The sequence below is a fragment of the Trichechus manatus genome, unplaced genomic scaffold, assembly GCF_000243295.1.
Source record: "Trichechus manatus latirostris isolate Lorelei unplaced genomic scaffold, TriManLat1.0 scaffold00004, whole genome shotgun sequence".
Classification (NCBI taxonomy): domain Eukaryota; kingdom Metazoa; phylum Chordata; class Mammalia; order Sirenia; family Trichechidae; genus Trichechus; species Trichechus manatus.
This window is the reverse complement of record NW_004443940.1, coordinates 31,430,368-31,449,580: the sequence shown is the minus strand read 5'-3', so window position 1 is coordinate 31,449,580 and position 19,213 is coordinate 31,430,368. Positions and strand designations below refer to the sequence as shown.

Genomic DNA, 19,213 nt, shown 5'->3' with positions numbered 1-19,213 from the left:
ATTGCTCCTAGCCGGTTTTAGAAGCTGTGATTCTCCCTCTGTCTTCTCTATGTACGCATTTATGTTGGTTTTTTTTTGTTGTTTTTTTTGCAGCTTTGCTTAATATGCAGGCCTTTCCTTTGCCTCGATCAAAGGGGTCTAGATACCCTCCTCCCAATTATATTTTACAGTGAACCTGATCACATCATAATATATAAGGAAGTCAAGCTATCTTGATAGACAGTAAGTCCCAGAAAAGCAGAGGAGAGAAAAAAACCAGGTACGTGAGGCACATAAAGCATTTATATTTGTTAGTTTCAGTCTTGAATGAAACGGAAAGGAGGAAAGAGAAACTGGAAGACAAGAGGTGAAGAAGATAGTTGAGAGGTGTTTTGATTACAAACCCAGCTTTTTAGAGAGCTAGATATTTAAGCCTACAGGGTGAGACAAATGAATCTTCAGTCATGCAGCACAGAATTTAACAGCAGTGAGGGCAAGGGAGGCCCAGGCTGGAAATGAGTGAGGCATTAATAAAACATTAAAGCCTTCCCTCCCTGGATAGTCGGCACAAGATGTGCAGAAGCATAAAGACTTGCAATTTAATAAATACTACGGCTAAACATAGTATTTGAGCCCTGGCAGCACAGTGATTAAAAGCTCAGCTGCTAACCAAAAGGTCAGCAGCTTGAAGCCACCAGCTGCTCCTTAGAAGCCCTATGGGGCAGTTCTACTCTGTCCTATAGGGTCGCTATGAGTCAGAATTGACTCGACGGCAGTGGGTTTGGCTTTCTGGTTTATGGCTAAACAAGTGGCAAAAGCATTAAAATCTATGTAAATCCTGTTGAAGATACTATAAAAAATTTTATGAAATACCTTGGAAAATAATATGCTAATCTACTCACAGATGTTGATGGATAATTTTGTATTCATTTGCAGTTTTTAAAAAAATTGTGAAATATATGTAACAAAACATTTCAATCATTTTCACGTGCTGTGCAAGAGCTCCAACATTGAGACGCCTGATTTAGTAAAATGGCTAGCTTAGGCCTGAGCCTGGACTCCTGTGTTAGAGCAAGGTTTCATTTCTACTTTAAGAATGCAGCTTCTCTGATGATAGGGAACACAAAGTAGAGTAAGGATATTGTTGATGTGTTGTGAGATTGTTAACCATTGTCATAGGGCAACATTTGTAGTAACTGTTAAATGGGAGACTATTTTGTCCTGTAAGCCTTCATCTTAAGTGAGAATAACAGCACAATTAGAAGAGCGTAGTCAATGTCACTTAAATGTGTATGTAAAAAAAATTTTTGAAATGGCGTATCTTTGGCTATGTGTATTTTCACAAAAAAAAAAAAAAAAAGTTGAGAATTTAGAGGGTTAAAATGTTGTGGGGTTGTTAACCAATGTCATAAAACAGCATGTGTGTTACTGTTACATGAGAAACTATCTGTTCTGTAAGCCTTCACCTGAAGTACAATAAAATATTTAAAAAAAAAAAAAAAGAATGCAGCTTCTGACCAGAATTCGACAATTTTCCACTATACCCTGCAAAACAAGATTTCAGTATGTAACTCAGGAAATGTTTATTGCTGTGGTTAGGGGATCCTGATACAGGTGGATTCAGCAAAAATAACCTGAGATGCTGTGTTCCAAGATGTTTCTGTTAAAACTTGCTGTTGCTGGCCAAACTTAAAGGTCAACCAATTTAAAAAAAAAAAAAAAGTATGTTTTGTGCCAATCCTTCTCTATCCCCTGCTTCCAGTTGTCCTGCCTCCCACTTACCAAAATCTACAAAACGCCAATCAGAAAACTGTCCTGTTCGTCCCTGATTTCACTGTGTAAGTATGCCTGTGTACTGTCAACTCTCCAGAGCGCTTGGTTTCACTTTGTGAATGGAACATTTCCCAGTTCGAACTGTCTCGGGCCTTCAATAAATCTCTTTGCTTTTATTCTGACAGAATACGAGGTTTTTTCCTCTTGACAATATAGAAATCAGTGACATTAATTATATCCATCGAGTTGTGCAAGGATCACTACTCTTACCAAATTTTTTCACCCTTAACAAAAATGCTACACCCCTTATGCAATTACCACCCCCACCCCCACCCATCCTTGGCCCACTAATGAACTTTGGCCTCTAGGCATTTGTCTTTTCTGGATTTTTCATATAAGTGGGATCACACAATATACTGTCTTCTCGTGTGTGGATTATTGCATTCAGCGTAATGTTTTCAAAGTTAATGCATGTCATCACGTCTCAGAACTTCATTTCTCTTTAGGGTTGAATAATATTTCATTGTATGTTTATATCACATTGTATTCATCCATCCGTCTGCTGATGGACACTTACGTTGTTTCTACCTTTTAGCTATTGTGAATAATGTTACAATAAACATTGGTGTGCAAGTATTTGTTTGAGTCTCTGCTTTCAATTCTTTGGGTATATGCCTAGGAACAGAATTGCTGAGTCATAGGGTAATTCAGCAGTCAAGAAATCAAAGGATGTATTGCACTGGGCAAATCTGCTGCAAAAGTGTCAAAAAGCAAAGATGTCACTTTGATCACTAAGGTGCGCCTGACTCAGGACATAGTGTTTTCAATCACCTCATATGCGTGGGAAAGCTGGACAATGAATAAGGAAGATGGAAAAAGAATTGATGCTTTCAGATTATGGCGTTGGCGAAGAATACTGAAGATACCCTGGACTGCCAGAAGAATGAACAAATCTGTCTTGGAAGAAGTACGGCCAGAATGCTGCTTAGAAGGGAGGATGGCGAGACTTCGTCTCATGTACTTTGGACGTGTTATTAGGAAGGACCAGTCCCTGGAAAAGAACACTGGCAGAGAAGAGGGTCAGAGAAAAAGTGGAAGACCTTCAACGAGATGGATTGACACGTGGCTGCAACAATGGGCTCAACTATGGCAACAATTGTGAGAAAGGCGCAGGACTGGGCAGTGTTTTGTTCTGTTGTACATAGGGTTGCTATGAATCAGAATCGACTCCACGGAATCCATCAACATAGTAATTCTATGTTTAACTATTTGAGGAACTGCCAAACTGTTTTCCACAGTGGCTGTACCGTTTTAGAATCCCACCAGCAGTGAATGAGGGATCCAATTCCTTCACGTTCTTCCCAACACTTGTTATTTTCTGTTTTTCTGATCATAGTCATCCTAGTGGGGGTGAAGTGGTATCTCATTGTGGTTTTGATTTTCGCATTTCCCTGATGACTAATGGCATTGAGCATCTTTTCGTGTGCTTATTGACCATTTATCTTCTTTGGTGAAATGTCTAGTCAAATCCTTTGCTCATTCTTTATTGGGTTGTTTGTCTTTTTTTGGTGAGTTGTACTTTATATATTTTGGATATCAAACACTTATCAGATATACAGGTCTGAAATATTTTCTCCCAATCTGTAGATTGTCTCTTCACTTTAATAAAGTCCTTTGATGCACAAAAGTTTTTAATTCTGATGAAGTCCAGTTCAGCTATTTTGTATTTTGTTGGTTGTGCTTTTGGTGTCATATCCATGAATTCATTGTCAAAAGCTAGATCTCAAAGCATTACACCCATGATTTGTTCTAAGTGTTTATGGTATTAGTTCTTACATTTAGGTCTTTGATCCATTTTGAGTCAATCTTCATATATGGTGTAAGATATGGGTCCGAATTCATTCTTTTGCAAGCAGAGGTCCATTTGTCCCAGCACATTTACTGAAAAGACAGTTTTCTCCTCATTGAATGGACTTGGCATTCTTGTTGAAAATCAATTGGTCATAGATGTATGGGATTATTTCTGTACTCTCAATTCCATTCCATTAGTCTATATGGCTATTATTATACCAGTACTAGACTGTTTTGATTACTTTAGCTTTATAGTAGGTTTTAAGATTGGAAAATGTGAATCCTCCTACTTTGTTCTTCTTTTTCAAGATTTCTCTGGCTACTTGAGGCCCCTTGCAATTCCATATAAATTTGAGGACTGGCTTTTCCATTTCCGCAAAGATGACTGTTGGAATTTTGATAGGAATTGCATTGAATCTATAGATCACTTTGGGTAGTACTGACCTCTTAACAATATTAAGTCTTCCCAAGAACTATCTTAGGTGAAGGGAGGGACAGCACACACTACAGGGGAAGTCAGTACAGCTGGACTAAACCAAAGCTAAGAAGTTTCCTGAATACAATCAAACATTTTGACGGACAGAGTAGCAGGGGTAGGGAATCTGAGGACTATAGTTTCAGGGGACATCTAGGTCAACTGGCATAACAAAGTTTATTAAGAAAATGTTCTGCATCCTACTTCGGTGAGTGGCGTCTGGGGTCTTAAAAGCTTGCAAGCAGCCATCTAAGATGCATCAATTGGTCCCAACCCACCTGGAGTAAAGGAGAATGAAGAATAACATAGACACAAGGCAAGTATTGGTCCAAGAGACAGAAAGGGCCACATAAACCAGAGACTGCATCATCCTGAGACCAGAAGAACTAGATGGTGCTCAGCTACCACCAATGACCGCCCTTACAGAGAACACAACACAGAGTCCCTGACAGAGCAGGAACAAAATGGGATGCAGAACTCAAATTCTAGTAAAAAGACCAGACTTAATGGTTTGATTGAGACTGGAGGGACCCCGGAAGACATGGTCCCCAGACTCTCTGTTAGCCCAAAACTAAAACCATTCCTGAGGCTACCTCTTCAGACAAAGTTCAGACTGGACTATGGGACATAAAATGATACTTGTGAAGAGTATGCTTCTTAGTTTAAACAGATACATGAGACTAAATGGGCAGCTCCTGTCTGGAGATGAGAAGGCAGAGAGGGTCAGGAGCTGGTTGAATGGACACTGGAAATCAGGTGGAAAGGAGGAGTGTGCTGTCACAGTATAGGGAGAGCAACTAGAGTCACATAACAATGTATGTATAAATTTTTGTATGAGAGACTAACTTGTAAACTTTCACTTAAAGCACAAGAATGAAAAAAAATTAAGTCTTCCAATCCATACATTTAAATGTATAGTGATATCCTCTATTTCTTTCCTGATATTAAATGAAGTTATTAAATATTATTTAAAATATTTTTAAAAGCAGGATATATTAATATTTAACAAGTAGACTTAGAATAAGTAAAATTATTAGAGACAAAGAGGAAGACTCCATAATGATAAAACGAACAACTTACCAGGTACAGAGAATGATCCTAAATGTGTATACACCAAATAACAGAGCCATAAAATACATGACGTGAAAAATGACAGCGCTAAAAGGACAGAAAAATCCATAGTTACAGTTGGGGACGTCAACATCCCATTTCATAAACCGGTAAAACTACTAGACTTAAAATCAGCAAGGATGTGAAAGATGTGAACAACAAACCCAATGGACATATATAGACCACGCCGTCCAACAGCAGAATATATTTTCAAGCACCCAAGAAACAATCACCAAGATAGACCATATCCTGGGTTATAAAAAATTTTCGAAAAATACAAAATAAACTGAATCATAGAGGGTATGTTCTCTGGCCATAATGGAAACGAACTAGAAATCAGTAACAGAAAAATTTCAAAATATGTGAAAATTAAACAACACGTGTCTAAATAATCCATGGGTCCAAGAGAAAGTCTCAAAGAAAACTTAATACATATATAAAACTGAAAATACAATACAGGCAGTCCCTGGGGAACGGACGAGATCTGTTACCGTGTCCTTAAGTCGATCTGTACGGACGTGCTTATGGCTCCTATTTAACGTTACTTAGCACAGAAAAACCTCGAAGCCTTTTCACGATTTAAAAGCTGCACCTGCAGCAAGTGAAGGTGATTGTGTGAAGACTTTGTTGCGAGGAGGGGTTGGTTCAATCCTTTCAAAGTGAGGACAAATTTAAATAACATTAATGGGTTGAGTAGGAGTTGTTTGTAACTCAGGCATTCATAATCTGGGGACTGCCTGTAAATGTGGGATGCAGCTAAAGCAGTTCGGAGACGGAAATTTATAGCACCAAATGCTTACAATAGAAAAGAGGAAAGGTCTAAAATCAGTTATCTAAATTCCTATCTTAAGAACCAGAAGAAGAACAGCAAAATAACTCCAAAGAAAGCAGGAGGAAGGCAAAAATAAATCAGAAGTCCATGAAATTGAAAATATGAAGACAATCAATGAACAAAAAAACAGTTCTTGGAAAAAGCCATTAACATCCATAAAGCTCTAGCAAGACTGAAAACAAAAAGAGAAGACACAAAACATCAATCCCAGGAACGAAATAGGGCATGTCACTACATATCCTGCAGCTATTAAAAAGGAGACTAAGGGGCGACATCAGGGAAAAATATTGCAGTAAGGACCTTCAAAACCCTCTCCTCCATAAAAGCAATGAGAAAACTGGCAAAATTTGTCAGAATAAACAATTTTAGAAATCTAGAAATCAACTGAAGGCTTGCAGCAATTCAGGGAGGATTTGTTTCCGACAGACAACTGAATCTCGGGAAGGAGAGTGAGTTTGGTGGTGGTTGACTCCCCCCCCCGCTCCACAGCAGTAGCCTTTCAAACCAAGAGCCCACAATTACAGTGAAAAGCAGCACCTGGCAGTCACTGGCGACGGTAGAACAGGGCTGGAGCGCCTTGAAAGCCTCACGCCCAGAGAATAGTACGTATTTGACCTGTCTGGTGGGTCACTGGAGCCCTGGTGGTACTGATTAAGAGTTCGGCTGCTAACTGAAAGGTTGGCGGTTCGAATCCACCAGCTGCTCCTTGGAAACCCTATGGGGCAGTTCTACTCTGTCCTATAGGGTTGCCATGAGTCAGAATCGACTCGATGGCAACGGGTTTGCTTTGGTTCGGTTCGTGGTAGTACTTCACTGGAGCCCTGGTGGCGCAGTGGTTAAGAGCTCGGCTGCTAACCAAAAGGTTGGCAGTTCGAATTCATCAGCTGCTCATTGAAAACCCTATGGGGCAGTTCTACCCTGTCCTATAGGGTCACTATGAGTCAGAATCGACTCAACAGCAACGGGTTTGGTTTTTATTTTTTTAGTGTTTCACTGGAACCCTTGCAGAGCAGCGGTTAAACGTGCCACTGGAAACTGAAAGGTCAGTGGTTGGAACCCAGCAGCTGCTCCTCAGTAGAAAGATGTGGCAATCTGCTTCCATAGAAATGGCAGCCTTGGAAACCCTATGGGGCAGCTCTGCTCATCCTATAGGGTCACTATGGGTTGAAATCGACTCAATGGAAATGGGTTTTAGAGGCTCCCTGGGAGACCCCACTTGCAAGGCTGTCTTTATTGGACCCGACTCAGAGCCGGCTCAGAGCAAAGCCTGTTGCCCAGGGCCGGGGTGGGGGGATGTTTTACAAAACATTGAAGAGGTAACTGTGTAACTTCTAGCTGCCTGAGGTGGTGGTGAACAACTGCAGCAAACAAAGACGAACCATAATGCCTAGAAGGGAAATCTGGGGAATAAGATACATCCATGCAAAAAACTAAACCTCTTCAGTCCAGTCGATTCTGACTCACAGCGACGCTACAGGACAGAGTAGAACTACCCCATAGCGTTTCCAGGGAACTGCTGGTGGATTTGAACTGCTGACCTTTTGGTGAGCAGCTGAGCTCTTAACCACTGTGCCACCAGGGCTCCGAGATAACCCACAAGGGCTTTAAAAAGCTCCAATATGCAGTCTCTGGGTGGTGCAAATGGTTAAGTGCTTGACCATTAACTCATGGTTGCCGGTTTGAACGCTTGTGAGCCTCAGAAGACAGGCCTGGAGATCTGCTTCTGAAAGGTCGCAGCCTTTGAAAACTCTCTGGAGCAGTTCCTCCCTGCACACGGGGTTGCCATGAGTTGAAATCTACTTGAAAGTAGCTAACAAGAGCCTTTGCTCAGGAAAGACGTTAGAAGACCATAAGCTCTCACCATAAATATTTACAGTACATTACCCAAACAACAGTTAATACTATTATCACTGCTTGTCCTCTGTAACCAAGCTGTCAGCTGGGTTCCTTAAGATCTACCTCTATCCTTTTCTCCGTCTTAAGGTGGAGTGCTAAGTGCTATTGGCCCCTCCTATGTGCTGAAGAGGAAAATTAATGACATCTCACTTTAATTTTTAAGGTTTTTCTGATCCACGAAACGAAATATTAACCATAAAAAGCCTGCCAGAAACTGCTCTATACCAATATAAATTTGTCTTATCCTGCTAGAAAAGGATCAAACCAAGCCCGCTGCTTGGCATCGATTCTGACTCACAGCCACCCTATAGGACAGGGTAGAAGTGCCCCATAGGGTTTGCAAGGAGCGGCTGGTGGATTTGAACTGCCAATCTTTTTTGTTAGCAGCTGAGCTCTTAACCACTGCACCACCAGGATTCATTATCTCCTCATTTAAATTGTTAAAAGTCTCATGGCTGCAGGTGGGTGGAGGGCCAAATTATTAGCAGCCAGGCCTGAAGGAAACTGTTATCAGTGGATCTCAGCCAAGAGGGAAGGCAGAGTTCAGTCATGGTAAGATTAGCCAATGGTTGATCTTCTATATTGGAAATCCTGGTGGCATTAACGGTTAAGAGTTTGGCTGCTAACCAAAAAAGGTCAGCAGTTCAAATCTACCAGGGGCTCCATGGAAACCCTTATGGGACAGTTCTACTCTGTCCTATAGGGTCACTATGAGTCAAAATCAACTCGACGGCAATGGGTTTGGTTTTTTTCCTTCTCTTTATAAACCCCAATGTTATCTACCTTCTTTGAGCCATTTGCTTTTTCTGGATTCAAAATGGCCTCCCTATATGCACATAGAATAATCGTTCAGAATAAAGCTTACGTTCAAATTTTGGTGAGTTTTGATTATTTTTAACATATGGAATTAACTTCAGGTCCCTTTGTACATCCAACCCCATCAAGATTCTCAACTGAAAAGAAGTCCTTCTTGAGATTACTTCCTTTGTAAAGAGGTTTAGTTTCTCTAAAAATATCACTGTTTTCTCTTATTTACCTAAAGGGTATACAAAATTATTAGTATTTTGAGTGCACATTCCCAGGAGAGAGAGAGCAAGCTCCTCGTTGCTAGATTGTTTAAGCTCTTTGTGGATCATATACCGAGCCTTACATGGGGCTTGCTATTTGATGGTAACATGCAGGAGGACGATGGTGACGCTCCACTCCAGACATCCTTCTGTTTCTGAAAGGGGCACCAAGTGACCGTGTTTTGGAAAGCCTGGTGGTGTCCTTTACAACCTCAAAGTGGAGGACAGAACATCCTTTCATTATTAAATTCTATTATTAACAGTCTTCTTGATCTTACATATATTGTTAGCCTGTATTACCTCCTCAACTCTAACGTTTTCAGGAAATATCTTTAGGTTCTTTAGCATAACATCTCAGTGTGGTAACAACAAAAAAAACTCAAACCCAATGCCTTCGAGTCGCTCCCGACTTATAGCAACTCTATAGGACAGAGCAGAACCACCCCACAGGGTTTCCAAGGAGCGGCTAGTGGATCTGAACCACTTTTGGTTAGCAGCCTGAGCTCTTCACCACTGTGCCACCAGGGCTCCCATCATGGTTGGCGGTATTATTATTCCTACTGGGAAAAAAAACTAAACTAAGGAACACACAGTGGATGATGTAATTAATCATATACCAAGGCAGCCAAGGGCTAAAATGTGTACTTTCACGCACATCTGTGCTACACATACCCTGTGCTACCACGTAGATTCTGACGCCAACCCCTTGACAGGCACTGAGTATGCTCATTTCTTATTTTCTTAATTACACTTACACTATAATTACGTGGAGAAAATGTGTTGATGCCCAAATAAGCAAAATCCTCTAAGCACGTGAGCTGGAGTATGGACAGGAGTTCCTACAGGATGGCAGGTGAGACCGCTTCACCACAGCTGACGTCACTGCCCTTCGGCAGACACATTTCTGAAAACCAGGCAGACTTTACAGGGTTCACACAGCATAAAAATAAACTATCGGAAACAAACTGTCTGCGACACAGAGGCACAGTGAGTGAGCTGATGTGCATTTCTGTATAAAGGGATCATCACCCACTCCACAAGCTGGGAATTTGTTGCCAACAGTGAGAACAGGCCATCCTAAGCGTTCCTAGAGTTGTCGGCTGAGCGGCAACAAGGCTACTGATCTGACAAAGCTTTGTAGCTTGTTCCCCTTGGAGCACCCTGGTCCCGAGCACATAGGACATCCTAATGGAAATGTCTCAAAAACGCCTTCTGTCATGTCCTAGTAAACTTCCTTCACAAAACGGTGCTTAAACATGTAACTGTTTCATATTGCTTTTGTTGTTCTCACTTGCCACCGAGTCGCTCTGACCCACGGCAACTTCAGGTGTTACAGAAGGAAACACTGCCCGGTCCGGCGCCACCCTCATGATCCCTGATACGTCTGAGTCCATTGTGGGTAGCGTGTCAATCCATCACGGCAAACACATTAGGAAAACGAACCCTATGCAAGATTTTCCTTCACGAAAAAGAAAGGGGAGAAAAAACACCATGAACAAAAAACAGCTGGCCACTATTCTGCTTTCCAGAGGAAATGCTTTTTTTTTTTCTTTTAATTAGGACTAACTTTAAGGCCTTAAATTCACATACATTATCCACACCATTACATTTCAAATAGGAAACAGGTAATCAATCAGCTCATTAGGTCTGAAATGATTTAACAAGACTTTGCTAAAACTTCATATAAAAATAACTCAAGTGTTACAGCCTTTAGGTGTCAGTTGGGGACAGTAACTGCTGCTTGACTGATGCTGTTGCCCGGAGCCTCGCCTACTTCCCACCGTCCTGCAGCCAGCAGCCCTCCGCGCCTGTCCCGTCCCCGTCCTGCGGCCAGCAGCCCTCCGCGCCGGTCCCGTCCCCGTCCTGCGGCCAGCAGCCCTCCGCGCCGGTCCCGTCCCCGTCCTGCGGCCAGCAGCCCTCCGCGCCTGTCCCGTCCCCGTCCTGCGGCCAGCAGCCCTCCGCGCCTGTCCCGTCCCCGTCCTGCGACCAGCAGCCCTCCGCGCCTGTCCTGTCCCCGTCTCGAGGCTTTGGGGCCCCACGCAGCTGTGAGCACCTTTCTCTGGAGCTGCAGCACGGGTCAGGTTTGGCACGTTTTTAATTTTGTTTTACCTTCACATTTAGAAACACAGGAAGCCTTCTTTCCAGTGCCACTTTGAGAAAAACGAAAGGTTGAGGCTGCCTGGAAGAAAAGCTCAGCTCCCTCCTCCCGGGCCTGGGGCCATCTGTTCAAGGCTGAGATCTTGGGGCTCTTCACAAGGGTCCTACCTCAAGGACCCACATGGTCAGATGGTGCCTGTGGCCTGCTCCTTGCTGGGGACTCGCTCAGCGCCTGCAGGCTGTGTCAGCCCAGGATTTTATTGCTGGTGAACTCAGTCACCCATCTTCCAGCCTCTTAGTCCAGGATGGTGGCAGTATGAGAAATGGGCCCAGGGGCGGGTGTCTATCTGGCTGAGATGAAACTGAAATGTGTAAACTGTACAGAATTCTGCAGTGCTGGCACGCTGCCCATGCCTGCCTTCGGCCCCAGGGCGGGGGTTCCTGGAGGAGGCTGGTGGAGAACTCCCTGCTGCCCATCCAGAGCGGGGCAGATCAAGACACAAGGCTGCACAAGTCAGGAGATGGGCACAAACCCATGGCACAAATCCTCCGCTCCTGGAACCCGCCAGGCCTTCAGGTACTGTGCCACGTTCCCTGTAAGACCCCCGAAAATGTTCCCTCTCTCGGGTGGAAACATTACACACCCCCTCACTTTCCACAGCTGTACCTCTTGGGCCGAACCAGGTAACTGCTTAGCAGGCAAAGGATCAGATATACGAACTAGCGTTATACAGGGATGTATTCTGAGAAGCTGTTCTGCCTGACACTGCCCTTTGGTCATTACTGCAATTTAGAAGAAAACAATCGTGCCGTGGGAAGTTCGGTTGGCCTCCCTGATGACAGCAGCACCATTGTTGTATTACTGGAGTTTGATCCCGTGTCAGCCCCTGCCATCTTTGCTGTCCGTTAGCTTCTCCTGTCCCTCCTGGAAGTGCTGGGCGCCGAGGCTGCAATCCACCTGTGACAGATGAGACTGCCGCCTGACCGTTACAGATCACCACGGAAAGAGCCCACCTCTGACAAATGAGTGACATGACACGGTGTCATTTCCCTCCTGGTCTGTCAGGCTGCACATTTTTAGTCTTTTTCTTCCTCTGAGGAGAGCAAACGTAGTGGCATCCTAAAGACACCAGTCAGGGTGGGGTGGGGGCCCTTCACTGCAGCTTGTGCCCCCACTAAGTGATCACAGTCGGGCCCTACTTCACGAGCCAAGGTGCTGGCAGGTGCGCGGGAGACTGTGGCAGTCTTCAGGAGCATCACCGAGGAAGCGTCATTTCTGTGCTCAGATCTCTACCTGCTAGCCCCTGGTCTAACGAAGATAATTGAATGCACAGGTCCTAGGTCTCAGTTTAGCAAAAAGTCTGGCTTCTGATACCCAAAGAGCTTGAAGTCCCCTTCAAAACGTGCATACAGGCGCCGGATGTCTCGTTTGCTTATCCCGAGGAAGTAGTGCTCCACCTTGGTTTTATTATACACGGTGATGCCGGGAGGGATGGTCGGGTACGACACGAGGTGGTCTATCCCAGCTTCTTTTAAGATGTACGGAGCGTCGTCCTCCAGCGTCTCGTGGTGTCCCACCACGCTGTACGTGATCTCGCAGGGCGCGCAGAGCTCTACAAACGTCATCCAGTGGATGATGTGGTCCCCAAACTGAAGATCCAGCCATCTGCGGTTTGGATCGCCCAGGTAACGCACAAAATCTTCAAACTGGATCCCCCGGGTCTCCGTTCGGTTCCGCCTGTATTTCCTGATGATGCCGGGAGCGATCTCATGCCTGTACCAAGGCTCAAAGCGTGGGTTGTGAACAAACTTATCCTTGAACGCAGAAATGAGTCTTTCAAAGGGATCTCGTACAATAAAAAACTTGAAGTAGGTTTTCAATCTAAGGAAAAACAGAAACAAGTAAGTAGTCAATGAGACGCTGCAGGTGGTAGCGGCCGTCAAGGTGGGAATGTGATGAACGGCCGGAGCGACCAACAGCTGCCATTTCTCACACCCTCGCTCGAGCCCATCACCGCGCTAAGTGCTTCACAGGCATCTCTTGCTTAATCCCCTCAACAACCCTGTTATTACCCCATTTCACAGGTGAGGAAACAGAGGCTGGGAAATCTGAATTTGTCCAAGGCCACAGTGTTCATCCTAGGGGCCAGCCACTGCGAAGAAGCCTATTTAACCTACGTTTTGTTTTACTTGAGTATTTCAGAATGCCAAGAATGTTTAAAAGCTTTGTTCCTGGGGAAGAAAACTATAAGGGAAGGTGTTCTGAGTGAGTTAGGAGCAGCTGAGGCCAGAAAAAGTTACTTTAAAGATGTATCTTTAAAAATTCAATTCAGAATGGCCAGAGGAAGGGGGAGAAAGAGAGCCGCCAGGTAGGAGAAAATGGAGAGAGAGGCTCCCCGCTCCAGCTGGCAGGGAAGATGGTCCCAGTGGAGTAGGGGTAGTGGTGTGAACAACACCCACATCGCCATATTTACAGGATGCTTACGGCATGCCAGAAACTGCCTTCAATGCTTCACATGTCTTAATTTAACCTCACAAAACCCCACGAGATGAGCGCTTAGGGGGATAACAGGACAGTCCTTACCCAGGAGACTCCCTGATCTGACATTTAACCTCTGCATTTTAAAGGTTCTGTGTACAAGCTGGAAAGACTGAATTAACCAGGGTCGGGAGCAATGCAAAGCAAGAGGGATCAGAGTTCAGTGGGTGACCTGCTGGTTACTTGCTGCCTGCACACTCTTCCTTTAAATCTTGCTCTCTTGGGCCGTTTCACAGCTGACAAGGAGAGCTTTCCGATTCATTAGCTAAGTGATCTGTCAAATGAGTGCCCCGTGCCTGCTGTGATCAGTGGGGTCTTTCCGCTCAGCCTGTGCTAGATCCAGCCAACGCTGTCACTGCCCAGGGGCAGCCACAGGAGGATCAGGCTCACGCCTTTGGGAAAAAATGAAAAACAAGTGGGGTTTCCCTACAACCCAGGCCTCTTTTTTAGGAAGAAAAGATCATATTCACTAAGGAATCAGAAAACTTAACAAAAACAAAGCAGAGCAAAAGCGACCACTTATTTCCATTAAGAAAATGATGTCATTTCCATTTTAACGGCTGCGCAGAGGAGGTTCTGAAGGAAGAGCTCTGACGTTCCCGCAGGGACTCGGGGATTTAAATGCGCCGATGCGGGGTATGTTCTCGGCTGCCCCTCACCAGCGCAGACCCACCGCCCCAGGAACCCTCGGGGTGGTCTGGACCACAGCTGAGCCCCGGGTTTTCCGCGATCTCCTCCCCCTCCCCTGTGTGACACCTGCTCTGACCGTTTCTGAATCTCTGCGTCGCTGAAAGAAGACAAGCGGGGGAGGCCGTTCTTTTCATGGTCGTGGACCACGTTTTCAGGGATCTCTTCGATAGAAGGAAATGCTCCTGGGAAGTAAAGAAGACAAGGCTGACAACCTCCGTACTACCCTTCAAGAAAGACGTCCCATTGCTTCTAACCGGGACCTCACGCTCCCACAGGCACGTGTGACAAACCTGCCTTCAACATTCACCTGTTAGGCGTCTGAATTCCAACTGCTTCTTCTGGCAGGTAAGACGATGAAGAAAAGCTTGCGGCAAACCCATAAGCCAAGTAGAAGGGATAGATGAGTTACGGGGAGAGGGGACAAGGGGTAGAAATACTGGTAAAATCTACCTCTGGCAATGTACAGAAACTGGGTTAAATCTGCCATTAAAGAAAGATCATCGCATGCAAGTTGTATTTCTAAAATGAGCTGTATTCACCCTACTCTGAAACTGGGGGAAATGCCGGAGGAACAGGACTGCTGAGCACACAGCTTGCTGCCCAGACGGCACCACCACGCTCACCCTCGTGCTCACCCTCACGACTGACAGGCTGAACTCTCCCGGCAACCACATTCCACAGCAGAGGGCGCCTCTCAGGTAGCCTCACAGCACCCCACACTGGCAAGCAGCAAGGGGTGTTGATGCTGGAAAATCTGACTAACAGTCTGGGAGCTCTGTGGTACATATGAAACAGGATTCAACAGAGGGCAGCCAAATCAAAGAAACCAAGCTCCTTGTTGTCGAGTCGATTCTGACTCACAGCGACCCTCCAGAATATAGTAGAACTGCCCCACAAGGTTTGCAAGGAGCGGCTGGTGGATTCCAACTGTCACCCTTTTGTTTAGCAACCGAGCTCTTAACTGCTGCACCACCAGGGCTCCCACAGAGGACAAGGAGCCTCTCCAGAGAAGGCAGGCCAGCAGGCAAAGCCATGCTCTGTCTGTTGAAGCCAGGGCAGCTGGGGCCAGACGGCTGACTGGAACGTGGGTGGGATCCGCCCAAACGCTGGCAGGTTGGGCAGGTTTTCCACTCTTTTCTAAACTTACACAAATGGAAATAAATTGGCATCACGAGAGAAGGCTTCAGCCAAGCCTCTGCAAACCCTACCATCCATCTCTGTGTTGGTCCTATGGTACTGAGCTTGGAGTTCCGGCAGCGCAGAATCTCTGCTTGGCTATTGAAGCAGCGCCTCACTCGCTCCTTCTGATGATAGTCCTTAAGCACCAGTACAGGACGCTGTGCTAAGCGCTGTGGGGGGTGGCCGTACAAACACGCGAGATGAAACCTCCACTCTCAAGAGGGATTCTAGAACTAGTTCTGTGGATTTGCCTCTGGACTTCCCAGGTGCATCTAGGGACACCTGAAGACAGCCACAGGGACCAGTCCTTCTTCTATTGTTATGACTCAGCATTAAGTGGGTGTTCACTTCTTCCTTAAAGTGTGATGCTTCACACTGCGTGCAATTTATGAGACACTTCTGTAGACTCTTTGCCTTAAACTTGATTTGCAAACGATTCTCCAATTGAAAAAGACTAATTACAGCCACATGACTCGAGGGGGCTCTAATGCAGCATGCTCTGCATGTGAGTTATACACCTGGAGACCGGAAGATGCAGTATCTCTCTTTTCTCCCCCAAGCAACCTGTGAAAACGCCAAATGACAGCAAACACTGACCAGTAACTCTGAAAACATCACTAATGGTGCCTGAAGAGCTCGGCTGCTAACCAAAAGGTCAGCAGTTCGAATCCACCAGCCGCTCCTTGGAAACCCTGTGGGGCAGTTCTACTGTATTCTGTAGGGTCGCTGTGAGTCAGAATCTGCTAGAGAACCACGGTTTGACTTTTGGTTTAAAGGTGTCTGGAGGGCGGAGAACCCAAGTGCCCCCTGGTCCAGGGTTCAAGCTGCTGTCAATTTGAACTATATTCCTTCTGAAACTGAATTTAACAGACAGAGGCTTATCCTGGATTAGTTCAGAGCAACTGGAATTTAAACAAGCAAATATGGAGTCCTAAAAGAGCAGCGAGTAATCAAAAAGTGCAATGCACGAGGTCGTTTTCCAATGATCTAATCTGCCCCCCAGTAAGGAGCCCTGGTGGCACAGTGGTTAAGAGTTCAGCTGCTAACCAAAAGGTCAGCAATTCAAATCCACCAGCTGCTCCTTGGAAACCCTAAGGGACAGTTCTACTCTGTCCCATAGTGTTGCTGTAAGTCAGAATTGACTTAACAGCAAGAGAGTAAATATCAGATTTCCTGAAGCAAGCAGGTAAAACCTCTGAATAAGATGCTTAGTGCAAAATGGGGACAATTTCGCTCTACCCAGTGGGACGGAAAACTGAGTCAGAGGATGAAGAGCTGTGCGGGCTATGGCTGGAGGCCCCAGGGGGCAGGCCCCCCTCCCAGGCACTGGGAGAAGGGCAGCTGTGAGGGGCGGCTTCCTGGGGGCTGAGGGAGTCTGGCCTTGAATAACGGAGCACAGAAATAGCGACTGGTAAGAATCAGTGCAAAGAATCTGAGGAGAAGAAGAAGAAGGGCTCAGTGGGGGTGGGGCAAGCGGCCTGTGATGGATCCCAATGTGCAAAGCAAGGCGAACCCGGCCCTGGCTGTGCACAAGCAGTATCTATATTAATTCCACCAACTCTTAAAGTATAGCACTGATAGGTAAAGAAAAGAACAAAGGCACGTCTTCAAGGTTACTAGTCCTAACACAGAAACCATTCCTTCCTGGGACTTCCCTGCTGTCTTCCTCCCCCGCCCTACCAGCCTCCAAATGCACAGACACGCCCTGGGCCCTACACGCACCGTTCAAAACGATCAGCACTTTCTTCCACTGAGTGTTGCCCACTTTGGGAGTCTGGCAGAAAAGAATCTTGTGCTTGTCACAGACAAATATTCGGTCCAGAACAAACTTGGAGACGGACGTGTGTGAGAGATTCCTCAGGGCTTCGTCTCTGCAGACGTTTCGGATGAGTGCCAGGCGCTCCATGTAGACCAGGGGCTGAACAAGCCGGCTGTCCGAAGGCGTTTTTCCAGTTGGCTGGAAGGAAAACAGGCACAAGGGCCTTGTTAGTAGGAACCCGCATGGAGCCCCAGCAGGAGCTGCCGGGGGAGGGCCTGCCCTAATCTCGTCATGGGCATTAGAGTGCAGCGGGGAGAGCCACAGGGCTGCCCCCACGGCAACACGAGGACTCCACGCCAGTGATTCAGGCTAAGTAGACATGTTGAACCACGACGTAACCAGAGAGACAGCTAACCCCGTCTCTTCATTCTCAGCTTGGACAAATGGGTAAGACAGGCAGGCCATTTGCCTATTACATGCTGATGATGTTAAAACCAAACCAAACCAAACCAAACCCGTTGCCATCAAGTTGATTCTGACTCAGAGTGACCCTACAGGAGAGAGTAGAACTGCCCCACAGGGTTTCCAAGGAGTGGCTGGTGGATTTGAACTGCTGACCCTTTGGTTAGCAGCCGCAGCACTTAACCACTCATAATTTCCTGGAAAGAGCAGGAAACCAGGTATTTTGGTGAAGGCGCGTTTCTCCCCCATTTATTCTCCTCAGCATTTCTCTTCATGTGATTCTGAGTTCACATATGTAAAACCCACCTAAAGACCAGCAGTCCACACACACGGGGGCTATTCTGGAGACACTCTGGTACACAGGGCAATTCCCATTACAATAAATAAATCACTGACAAAAGGATTTCTCAACCCAGGCTGCTGGCCTACTGGTTTAAGTCACAACTGACTCAATAAAACTCTGGCAAAACAAGCCAAAACACAGAGGCTGATCTGGGTTTAGATGCCCCAGTTCAGCAAAGGCATAGACACTGCAATGCCACAGCTGAGAGGTTCTTAACACCTATGTTCTCGGTACCTGTGCAGTTGACACAAGTGAAATGAGGTGGCCCCAGTTCCCCACCACTCATCTCCAGTCTATGTGATGCCGTCAGACCTCCAATCAGCGCATCATTATCAGCAACATGCTTTCGTGAAGGGTCTGCAGTCCTTCGTGAACCACAGGCTGCCCCAACCACAAGGGTTTTGTCCAATGAACAGTCCATTTGCCACAGTGCTTGGCACGCGCATCTGCCTTGTAAACAGCTGGTTTCAATAAACATCTGATTGTTAAATGACTATGATGAGAAAACAATCCTCTCTTGTGACGTCTACTCCCACCTTTAAACCGCTGAGCTATTTTACTGCAGATTTTATTAAATTCAAGGGGAAAAAAAGAACAGTATAGAAAGGTAAGTGGGATAAGCGGGAAACCTGCTGGAGCAGTGGTTAAGAGCTCAGCTGCTAACCAAAAGGTCGGCAGTTTGAATCCACTAGATGCTCCCTGGAAACCCTATGGCGCAGTTCTACCCTGTCCTATACGGTCACTATGAGTCAGAATCGACTTGATGGCAATGGGTTTGGGTTTTTTGGCTTTATAAAAAGGTAAAAGATTTAAATTCCCAGAGTTGATGGCCATTAAGAGGAACCCATTAACAGTTTATTTTTCATTGTCTGTATATCTGTGTGTCTAGGTTCTTTGATACCACAGAACTTCAGTTCTGAACAAAAAACAAAACCAAACCCGCTGCCATCGACTCTGACTCACAGCGACGCTACAGGAAGTCAGCAGGCTTGGGGTGGGAATGTGGACGATGGTGAGCGCTGGGTGGAAGTCCAGCCTTGGAGTGGGAATGTGGAGGATGGTGAGTGCTGGGTGAAGTCAGCAGGCTCGGGGTGGGAATGTGGAGGACGGTGAGCGCTGGGTGAAGTCAGCAGGCTCGGGGTGGGAATGTGGAGGATGGTG

General features: G+C 45.8%; 1 protein-coding gene across 1 annotated transcript in view; it reads right to left on the bottom strand.

The window, feature by feature from the left end:
• Positions 1-11,073: 11,073 nt before the first annotated feature.
• Positions 11,074-19,213, bottom strand: part of CHST10 (carbohydrate sulfotransferase 10) — an 18,938-nt gene continuing 10,798 nt past the window's right edge. Inside the window, exons 3-5 of the mRNA XM_004369313.2 lie at positions 17,211-17,445; positions 14,386-14,491; positions 11,074-12,962 (exon numbers count right to left, since the gene is read on the bottom strand). Coding sequence (XP_004369370.1) covers positions 12,425-12,962; positions 14,386-14,491; positions 17,211-17,445 — 879 coding nt within the window. The 3' untranslated portion in view covers positions 11,074-12,424. The remainder of the gene's footprint in view (positions 12,963-14,385; positions 14,492-17,210; positions 17,446-19,213) is intronic.